The sequence below is a fragment of the Pygoscelis adeliae genome, unplaced genomic scaffold, assembly GCF_000699105.1.
Source record: "Pygoscelis adeliae isolate BGI_AS28 unplaced genomic scaffold, ASM69910v1 Scaffold282, whole genome shotgun sequence".
Taxonomy (NCBI): domain Eukaryota; kingdom Metazoa; phylum Chordata; class Aves; order Sphenisciformes; family Spheniscidae; genus Pygoscelis; species Pygoscelis adeliae.
In genome coordinates, this window is record NW_008824352.1 from 4235269 (window position 1) to 4245442 (window position 10174).

Here is a 10174-nt window from a genome sequence, read left to right on the forward strand (position 1 = left end):
GGGCGGGCTAGCAGGCTGTCAGCTGCCTCCGAGCTCCACTTGTTGTCTAATGAGTTCCTTCTGTTGTGTGTTGATGCAGTTCATATGGCTCATGGTTGCAAGGAGAGCTGTGTTATTCCCAAAAACTTCAGCGCAGAAATGCGCATGTAAGCCTTCAGAAAGGCCAAGCTGCAGCCTGCGTGTACATCTTCATGGGAAACAGGAATGATCCATCTAGGCTGCTATTCCAAAAAACACTTGCGAGTGTACTTGACCTTAGGTGCTCTTCCTGAATAAGGATGCTTTCCTGGATGAAAGCCTTGAAAAGAGGAAAGCTAGCAGCTATTGACAAGCTTTTTGTTCCTTTCCCCCAGGTAGCCATGGTGGAGGTGCAGCTGGAGGTGCAGTACAAGTACCCCCAGATGCTGCTGATTGCTTTCAGTGCCTGCACAACAGTGCTCGTGGCAGTTCATCTCTTTGCCCTTCTCATCAGCACCTGCATTCTGCCTAACGTGGAAGCAGTGAGCAACATCCACAACCTGAACTCCATCAGTGAGTCCCCGCATGAGCGCATGCATCCCTACATCGAGCTGGCGTGGGGCTTCTCCACCGTCTTGGGGATCCTCCTTTTCCTTGCGGAAGTCGTGCTTCTGTGCTGGATAAAATTTCTGCCTGTGGGCTCCATCCTGAAAAATGAGACCACCAACGTCGAGAAGCCCAGCAGCCATGCGGGTTGGCAGTCAGCACTGGTCTCCACCATCATCATGGTCCCAGTGGGTCTGATTTTTGTCGTCTTCACCATACACTTCTACCGTTCTTTGGTGCGGCACAAAACGGAGCGCCACAACCGAGAGATCGAAGAGCTTCACAAACTGAAAGTGCAGTTAGACGGGCATGACAGAGGCATGCAGGTAGTGTGACAGAGAGGCAGAGGCTGCTTCCAGCAAATCCGCTCAGCTAAGGCTAAGAGCAAGATACCTGTTTTGCTAGTTGGTGAGACGCACCAGCGATGGATTGTCTTGAGGCTTAAATATGTAAATGCTAATTGCCTGCCATATATAGCTGTGGGTTCTAGTGCTGTTTCAGATGCTGGGGTCCCTGGCCTGTTTCTGGTCCTACACACTCGCGTACTTAGGTCAACACTGCCATGGAGTTCAAGGTCAAAACTTTATCTACCTTAACATTGGTTCAGGTAGCCAAAAATCTGTATTTTTTACAAATGCAATATTCGGTTGCCAAAAGTAAAACTGCATCAGCTGTCCAAAAAGCTGGGGGGTGTGTGTAGGACCTGTCTTAGGTGTCAGAACTCCCTGGCTGTCAGTGCAGCAGCAATTAACTGGCAGCTCGTTTCTAGAGCTGAGCTGCCTAACGAGGGTATCTGCAGCTGACTTGAGGACATCCAGGAAAGCACAATAGAAACTGTGAGTGTTGATCACCTCTGTTCCAAAGCAAGTGTTCCGTAAATACATAACCAGAAAGAAACCAGCCTTAGCTTTTATGTTCTTTTCTTGCTATTGCTTACTATATTTTTACAGCTGGGGAGGTAGAATTTCGAGTTGGAGGAGGCTGGGAAGTTCTGTCGTACTTTCTTCAGCAGCATCTGTCACTTTAGATTGAATGAATGCCAAGATCATGTGTTTTTTCCCAATAAGAGGCAAGAGTGCCCAGGGAAGGCTTACAGGTGTTTTAGTTTTAACAAGGACATTCTTAAAACAGAACAGTGACAGGGAATTTAATGAGAAAAAACTTTGAAGGACTAGAAAAGGAAGGTTCAAGGAGGTAAGGAGTGACAGCATATAGCATATTGTAGAAATCTGTCGTCGTGTCGTCTTCCTTTATGTATTGTTGCAATGTCTTTGCCTGGTTTGCTGGAGAGAACAAACCCCAGCCCTGTGTATTTCATCAGTTGTTTGAGGTTTTTTTTGTCAGCTGTAGCATTTGTCTGTCAAAAACGAACGCTTCCTTCTCCCTCCACCAAAGCAGGCAAGTCCTCTGGTGGAACCTGGAGCTGTACTGGCGAGTCTGATGGAGCCGGACCCGGCGAGAGAGCTGTGTGCCCATTAAAGAGCTATTACGTTTCATTTGAGCTGACTTTTTTTTTTCAGCAGCAGAGAAAATGACACTCGCACGTCTGTATCGCTTAGAAGGGAAGCTTGTAAATTCTATAGCATCTTTTTGGGTGAAAACTTCTGTGAAAATGATTTTATGATTTATGGTAACTTTGTGGAGGGAAAAGTGTTTTGCAATCATCAGCTCTTTTAAGGGAAAGTAAGGCTTTCTGCCACACAGGGCTGCAAGAAGCATGAGCATATTTTCTTGGCCCTGATCCTGTGCTGATTTCCTGCTCTGCACTCAAACATTGCAGTTTCAGAGTCTCCCAGGCCTTACAGGTTTCTGAAATCTTTAAGGATGTTGGTAATGTTGTATTTAACCCTGGTCCCTTATTCCACTGGGATTTGAGAAATCTAATGGCAGTGTGTTACATGTCAGCTTCCCAGAATGGAGAGTACACGCAAACCCCGGTGCAGCAGGGTGAGACTATCCCTATATTCCTCTCTGGCGAGGGCCTTGGGAACCCAGATCTAATCTCTCCTGTTTACATGTGAGTTTGAGCATTGCTGAACAAGTTGCTTAGCACTGTGTCTGTGGCTTTCATCTGTTGTTCTTGCCGCAGTTGGCATGTACCATATTGGCTGATGTGCAGCAAAGAAAATAGCCTTTGTGTGCTAAATGACTAGTCTGTACTTATGCAGATACACAAAAACCGAGTGCCCTCCAGGAGGTGGGTGATCGTGAAATTCATACAATCTCCGCAGGAGTCTGGCCTCTCTCCCTCCTCTTTTTACCATAATAAAAATTCAAGGTTTATACAAAAAAATCAGAGTTGAGTTTTCTGCCAAGTATTACACACATAGGCTCTTCTACCAACAAAATTTCTATTGTGAGGCCGGAGCCAGACCAGATAAGATGAATCTCTCATTTGTACTTTGCAGTCTCCTTTACCATCAGTAATAATAGGACTCTATGTGCTGTGGAGCTCAGGAGGTTGAGGAAAGTATTGAGCCATTTTTGTAATTAAAAAAAAGTTTCACAGTGTGCATACGATGCTGTGAAAGCAATGCAGCTCATATGGAAACAGCCAAATTTGCAGATATAATAAATTTCAGCAAATGGAGAAATGCAGCAGAAACTGTGCTTTGATTTTCGTAGGGTAACTTGGTGAGGCTTTGGTGGGATTGGATTCAAGTCTCAAGGCAGCGGATCGGTGGCTGGAGTGGTATCACCTTACTCTAGCAGGGAGTCTGAGGTACGGTTTGAGATGGTGTCCCAAGGGCGAATGCACTTAAAACAGAATAATAATGTGCTTTCCCATCTTTGCTCGCAGCTTTGTTTCTTGTGTCTCTCTGGGCACCGAGTTCTCCCTTCCATGAGAAGCCCACGGGAGTATTTTTACTCTTTGACTCTGGCGTCTGGGATCTCTCTAGGTTACCCATCACCGTCGTGCTGTAAGTCCTCTCCTTCTTTCCCAACAACAGCGTTTGCTTTTCTTGCTCCTGCCTCTCTTCCCCCAACTTGTTTACATTTTCACTGCTGTTAGGTCCAGACTTGTGCTGCGGAAAGATTGCCTGTGGTATCAGCCACGGTAGTTCATCCGTAAAGGAGTAGGGACATTGTACTTGTTCGGATGGGTGTTTCTGTGCTACAGCACCAGAAAATCCTCCTTGCTTCTGCTGCTGCCCCCGTGGCTGTCAGCAGGATTCCCATCAGTCAAGCGTGGAGATGCCTGCCTTTCCACACCGCCGCTGGTGTCCCAGCAGGGCTGGCCACGCACTGCGTCACGTCCGGGTTTGCCTGCCAGTGCCTGGCCACGTCTGTCCTGTGCTGTCACCTCTCTGTCGTGCCCGGGGTGTCTGTCGTTCCTGGGATCTCCCGAGTTTTGTGTGGCTCTGTTCCTGCAGCGCCTGCACAGGGATGCTTCTCCCAAGGGTCCTGCCTTCGGGCTGGGACATGTGTTGAGGATCGCCCCTGACGTGTGTGTGAGCTTTCTGTACCAGCCTTGGGCCCTTGGGTGCTGTAGTTTGGGATGGCTGTTGCCTTAATTCTCTGCTCCCTTGGGCTGTGACTCTCTGGACCAGTTCTTGCCTTGTTTGGGCCATTTTTCCAATTTCTGCAGCGGGGCTCACCTTGGCTTGCTGCAGGGGACAGCCACCATCTCACTCCACAGTCCTGAGTCCTCTTTCCCATTTTTTTTTGGCAGTTTTTTCCCGGCAGAAAAATGCCTCTGCAGGCTCCAGCACTGGAAAGACCCTTCCTAAAGCGGGGAAGGAGCTGTCGAGGACAGGGGTATGGCCCCGCTTCCTATTGTTCCTGGGCACATGCCTTGGTTTAGGAGGCGACTCCTCTCTCTCCTTCCCTCATTAGCAGGAGTCAAGACCAGGCATGAATGCAAGACGGAGGGAGCTGTCGGAGCTGGAGCAGTATCGGGTTCTCCCTTTGCTGTGGTTAGTGGTTACTCTGCGAGCTCCCTATTTTTAACGTTGCCCTGGGGCAGCCCTGGCTCTGGTAGCTGCCGCCCCGTTGTTTCGATGGATATGTGACTCTCGGGGAGGCTTTATGGCCAGAGGAGATGGAGTAGATGTTGGAATTGACCGCCTGGGCCTGACCCACGTGACGGATGAAAGCGATACTGTGCGAGAGCCCCGGGTGGAGTGCGCTCTGCAGTAAGCGCTCAAATATGTGGAAGTGTTTATAGAGAGCTGGTGGGGTGGGTGCAGCCGCAGAGCGAACATCCTTCAGTTCCCTGACGCTGGGACTCAGGGACGGGCAATCCCAGCTTGCCACGGGGACGGCCGCGCTGGGCTCGCGGATGGAGGTGCAGGGTGCCCGGCCAGCTGCGGGACTGGTTGCTCGCACTTCGCATTCTCCTCTTGCCTTTCCATGGCTTTACGTGGGATTTCATAATGTCCTTTCTCTTCTTTCCCTGCCTTAAACAAAGAAAAGGCCTTCGGATTTCCCTGCTTCTGTAGCTTCGTTACCTTCTAAATCTAGTTGCATCTACTTTTAAGACAGCTTCCTCAGTGTCTCCCCCCGAGCCGCAACCTCAAATTCAGATCCCGGCCCAACTGGGCCAGCGTGGTTATTTTCTGATTAACTTCTCGCAGGCTCTCTCCTCTGTACCCATTTCAAACAAAGTGGTTTCAGTAATTACTGACTGGCTGAATTTGGAAAGCATTCACGTGAATACCTGCGTGTACGACTGGGAGCTCGCCTTCTGCCCAGGGTTGTAACAACGATGAGTGCTAAGTGCTAGGAGAAGAAAAAAAAAAACCTCTGTATTTTAGCTTTGCCTATTCTTGTTTTATCTCTGCATGAACAATACTTAATGTAGAACAACGTATGTATCTCAGTTATTGTCCAGCTGTGTGAGAGAAACTGGATAAACTTGCTAAGTTTTATGCTTCTTGCTGATTTCAGACTGATTTTTTTGAAAGGCAGCTCAAGTCCTCCAGCATTCTCTATGGGTTAACTTGGGTTTTGCCTTTTTTTTTTTTTTTTTTAAAGCTTGGTCAACTATTATCCTTTTCCTTTTAAAATACACAACTAGATAACAATTAGATGTGCTTCCTTTTAATGAGGGCCTGGTTCTTGGTATGTGTTTTACAAGTGCTAATCTCAGTTAAGAAAATAAACAGCTGTGATAGGAATTCCTATAACATGAAGATCATTAAAGTTTGTCTTACATTAATAATGCTAGCATAGTGGCCAAAATTATTTTTAAGAGCTAATTAATTAAAACCTCTATATACTTTTCTCAGATTTCTCTGGTATTTGACAATCCAAATCAATTGTAAATGTTCTGCAGCGCTGCGATTCTGGCTTTTTAGGAGAGAATGTACATAAAGTTTTACAATAATACAGAACCGATGGGTGTGTAATTGCATTTTGCTCTAAGATGATGTCCAAGAGGCTGTTTAACAGGTGAAAAATGTCAAAAGATAGACATAGCAATGACTGTGTCACGACTAGATTAAGTTTTGGACTTCAAAAACATCTAGACAAAGCCCTCAGAATATAATTATTTGCATTTTTTAGATTTAAGATATGAACTAGGAAGAGCTGGAATTTTCTGGCAAGAACGGCAGCTTCCCATATAGTTTGATTGAGGCAGAAAAATTCAGCTAACAAATGCAGAGCACAAAATGAACTAATATTGTTTATCTTGTTATTGTGGCACTCTGATTCATCGGAAGCCATCATCTGCTTTCACTGCAAAGAGAATGAAACAGCAGGTACGCGCGCAGAAAGTATTTTAACAGGCTGAGAGCACAATATAAACCTCAAAGGGACCATTGGAAATAAGGGCCAAACGTTCATGGCCATACTTGACTGCCGCAGTTTGCCGATTGCTGGAGAGGCTCGCTGCTGGAAGGGCGATGAGGATATGGGCTCAACGCTTGCTTTATCCGTGAAAGCCTGCCCTGGGTTTCCTCCCGTAGCGTGGCTTTGTGCTGAGCTCCAGCAGGCTGCCAGCCTTGTCCTCCTGCTTGGCCGAATGTCCTCTGCTCCGACGGCAGCTCCAGGTGCTGGCCTGGGGACATCACGCTCTCTACGGCTGCTGAGCCCTGTGGACACCAGCGGCACGGTGCCGATCACACCAGTCTGCCGGAAAAAAGGTTAGGAACCGCTATTTTGGGAGCACGAGGCCCTGCTTTTGGGAGCGAGCTGGAGAAGTTGCAGCCTATGAGAAATTTCCTGGGATAAAGCTCGCTGTGAGCAAGCGTGGCCTGCCCGTTGCATGTTGGCTGGCTGGGTCTGCAGTGACGGGTTTCCGTCAGAGAGGGCATGCTGTGCCTGCCGAAACGGCTGCTGGAGCACGTAGGTGACGCTCGCCAGCCGGTCTGGATGGAGGTTTGGGGTTCAGGACTGCCGGTGGGAGCCCCGCTCGCAGGTCCCTGTTGGAATAGTCATGTAGATGTCCGCAGGTGTTTAAATACTGGGCTAAACTGAAACTGGTTCATTGCAGCCACAAAGGACCGTAGTTGTATCCGTTAGCTTAAACTGATAAAAAACACCCTGATTCACCCAACTGATTTCTAGTAACTGTTTTGTTGGGTGGAGAGCTCCCTTCCCCGCAGTGCCTGCAGCGCCGGGCAGTGTCTGCGGCACGAGCGCGTTACTGTACAGTGAAACCTGTGCATTGTGCCAAGGACAGGGCAGAACACAGCTGTGCAGGGACGCCGAGATCCCCCGTGTAAATGCGTCCCCTTTCCTTACCAACTGAAGCCAGGCAGCGTTGTAAAGGGTTCTTTTACTGTTGTAGGTGTGACTGTGCTGAATGGTTTTGATGACACAACTGTGTTTATTAAAGGATCACACTTCTTCCACGGCACAACTTCATTTTCAAGAGCACAGAAGTTTGTTCCGAACAGACAGATGGCCTCAAATCAGCTTCTGCTCCAAACGACTACTTGAATCTTAGGTACAAGGCATGATTCAAACCTGACTGCTGGAGGTGCCAAGAAAAAAAATGATAGCCGCCAGCGTTGCAGTCTGTTGCCCAGCTTATTCCCAAAATCAGACTCTCGCTACTGAGAGTTGACAGCGGGGTTCAGAGATGACAAATGATCAGAAAATAACACAGTCTGTGCAAGTCTTTGGTCTGAACTCTGTCCAAGCCGTCTCTGCAGAAGAGTCGGCATCGGCCCTCTGCAAATGCTGCTCTTTGGTCCCAGAAGATATAGGTCACACACAGTATCTATGATTAATCCTCACTGTTAGAGCATGAATCTTCAGCAAAGGATAATTACCTTAATTAGTTCTCGGTGTGTTGTACTATCTGTGGAGAGATGCTTGCTTACCCTCCTCCCCTGGAGAGCTGATCTCTAAAGGACCTATCTGAAGCGGGTGAGAAGATAGTTGTGTCCCTACGGCACAGTGCAACGCTAAAAGCAGTATGACAGAACCGAGTAAGGGCCAGGAAGGGTTAAAATCTACCGCAGGGCTTGGGCTAAATCTGCGCCAAGGGCTGTTTGATACTCGGCTCAGTTTAATGATCCTAAGTTTCCTTCTTGGTTTAATTTAAGTATTTAAGAACTGGCTATTTGCTTTTTGCATTTTATTCCAATACAGTTAATGAACACAACAGCTCATTTCTGACTTTGGCCTACAAGCTCCCACTGCCCAGGAAAGTCTTTGAAGAAACAAGCAGCCCACCCCTTCCTTGCACTCTCTTACTTCTGTTTGTTAAATTTCCATTTGAGCTTATCTCTGTACACACCTGGCTCCTTACACACACTTCAGAAATAAACCAGAGTTGTACAAATTCTGTACTTTATTTTTCAAATTTCCTAACAAAACGCAATTCTGGCTTCCTCTTGCTGATCACACTGGTCTTCCTTGGAATGAGAGAGCTATTTCTAGCAGTTCTTTACCCAGTTCCTCATGCCTTCCTCCGGTGCTGAACTCCGCAGACAGCTCCCTGAACGTGACACAGATTCGGCGATGCTCTATATGCTTGCGGTGAATCGCGTGTTTCCACTTGTACCGTGCGTCACCGTACAGCACCACCAGAGACCTTCGGGGTAAGTGAATGGCAACAGTCACCTCTTTACTTGGAACAAGCCTTGGGGATAAAATGCAGCCGATTCCCTCTTCGCCTGAATTTTTGCACACTGACGTCTGTGTAAAAGATCCAGGGGGACTTAATTCCCCGTTTTCTTTACTGAAAGTGGGAAATAATTGGATACTGTCCTCTGAATCACAAGACATGGATAGGACGGTTTTTGAGAGCAAGTTTAAGCTAACCAGACGCTCTCCCCAAAGCCACCAGTCGTCAAAATGTGGGTCGATGGCAGAACCCCTTTCTGGCATGTAGTCCAGATTACATTGTTCAACAGGTAAGAAACCACCTAGTACAGAGCAGGCCTTCATTTGTGCCACAATCTTTTCACTAAAACTTGGCAAACCAGTAAAGCTGCCAGCTTTCAGCCTTTGTTTCTTGAAGTTCACTTTGGGTCCATAGTCCTGTTGGAAAAGAAGAGGGGGGGGAAGCTAGTGTTAAGGAAAAATCTAGGCCAAGTCTTTTTGGAGAGGCTGTGATCCCTACAGGGCTCACGGTCGTCGGGACTTTTGATTTCTCTTCTCCTCTCTTGCAGTGACCTGGTCATCAGGTCGCAAAGGGACTCAGTGAAGCTACATTAATCTCACTGGAATTAGATTTCTCACCTGTAAAGTAAAAACAAAACACTCCCTTCTTCCACTTGGGAGATTGTGTGAACTTTAATGCCTGAACACGCGCCATCAAGTACAATTTGTTACTACTACCATATATTTTTGCAAGAAGTTGACTTTAATTGCAAGTAATTCTTGCAATCGATTTCAGGAGAAGCTTCCAAAGGAAAACATTTAATGAAACATGTAAATGTTCTGTGTTTTAACTGAAAACAGCTTTCCTTTTCCAGAGGGATCTAACAACAAATGTGCTTCTAGGGTCAAACCTGTTTCTTTCGGCCAGACTGCGATGGCTTCCAGTCATCTCGATCCATCAGTTCAACTATCTCAGATTCTTCATCTTCGCTAATGAACTCCCCCGTCAGAAACACCCCTGGAAAGGGAAATGCCCAGCCAGCAAATTCCGAGCGCTCCTTTCCTTTAGCTAGGCCTGTTGCTGGACAGTAAGTGAAATTTTCTTCTCCCTGTGGAAATAACAATGGAGAAGGAAAAAGCGGTGGGGGGAAAACTTATAAGACAAGGTATTGCCATGATTTACCCCTGCAGCCTTGATGCTGCAGCGTGAAAGCTGTCTGTACAGGATTCTTGCAGACATGAGAAATTTTACAGCTGCTTCTGGGGAACAATTCTTCCCCGCTTTTTTTACAGCTCCAGCATTACTGTGCTGCTTGCTTGAAGCCGCTTCTCTTTCCTAGTAATGTCTTTATCCTGCAAAGACGGGGAAGAAGAGATGATCCTCAGTGCCAAATGCGTAAGGAGATTAATGGTGGGTGTTCCTCAGGCCGGCTGTAGAGATACCGTTTGTCATATCGATAAATGTTGAATGAGGAAAGTTGATAAAAATCGCCGAGGCCGAAAGGCCAAGCTGTAGCGAACCTGCCTTTTCTTAATGTACCAAACCCAGGTGAGGGCTGTCTTCCAGCAGCACGCTCCGGGGGGGAGGACAGCGGGGCCAGCCCGGGGC

The 10174-nt window shown here is 47.3% G+C and overlaps 2 protein-coding genes across 2 annotated transcripts in view; one reads left to right on the forward strand and one right to left on the reverse strand.

Annotated features, from left to right (window-relative positions):
• Positions 1-2050, forward strand: part of ORAI2 (ORAI calcium release-activated calcium modulator 2) — a 10873-nt gene extending 8823 nt beyond the window's left edge. Inside the window, exon 3 of the mRNA XM_009319293.1 lies at positions 354-2050. Within this exon, the coding sequence (XP_009317568.1) occupies positions 354-899 (546 nt within the window). The 3' untranslated portion in view covers positions 900-2050. The remainder of the gene's footprint in view (positions 1-353) is intronic.
• A 6070-nt stretch (positions 2051-8120) lies between these two features.
• On the reverse strand, positions 8121-9805 carry ALKBH4 (alkB, alkylation repair homolog 4 (E. coli)). Its single transcript, XM_009319330.1, has 3 exons — positions 9749-9805; positions 9477-9674; positions 8121-9003 (listed from the first exon to the last, which is right to left on the reverse strand). The coding sequence occupies exons 1-3, from the start codon at positions 9803-9805 to the stop codon at positions 8362-8364; spliced, it is 897 nt and encodes a 298-aa protein (XP_009317605.1). The 3' UTR covers positions 8121-8361.
• Positions 9806-10174: the final 369 nt, after the last annotated feature.

What these genes read in the sequence shown, in the direction of transcription:
- ALKBH4 (XM_009319330.1), bottom strand. Translation starts at nt 9,805, where the DNA reads ATGTCTGCAAGAATCCTGTACAGACAGCTTTCACGCTGCAGCATCAAG. An exon ending in GCAGCATCAAGGCTGCAGGG is followed by an intron (nt 9,675 to 9,748) that starts GTAAATCATGGC and finishes TTATTTCCACAG; the next exon opens with GGAGAAGAAAATTTCACTTA. An exon ending in AGTCTGGCCGAAAGAAACAG is followed by an intron (nt 9,004 to 9,476) that starts GTTTGACCCTAG and finishes CTTTTCCAACAG; the next exon opens with GACTATGGACCCAAAGTGAA.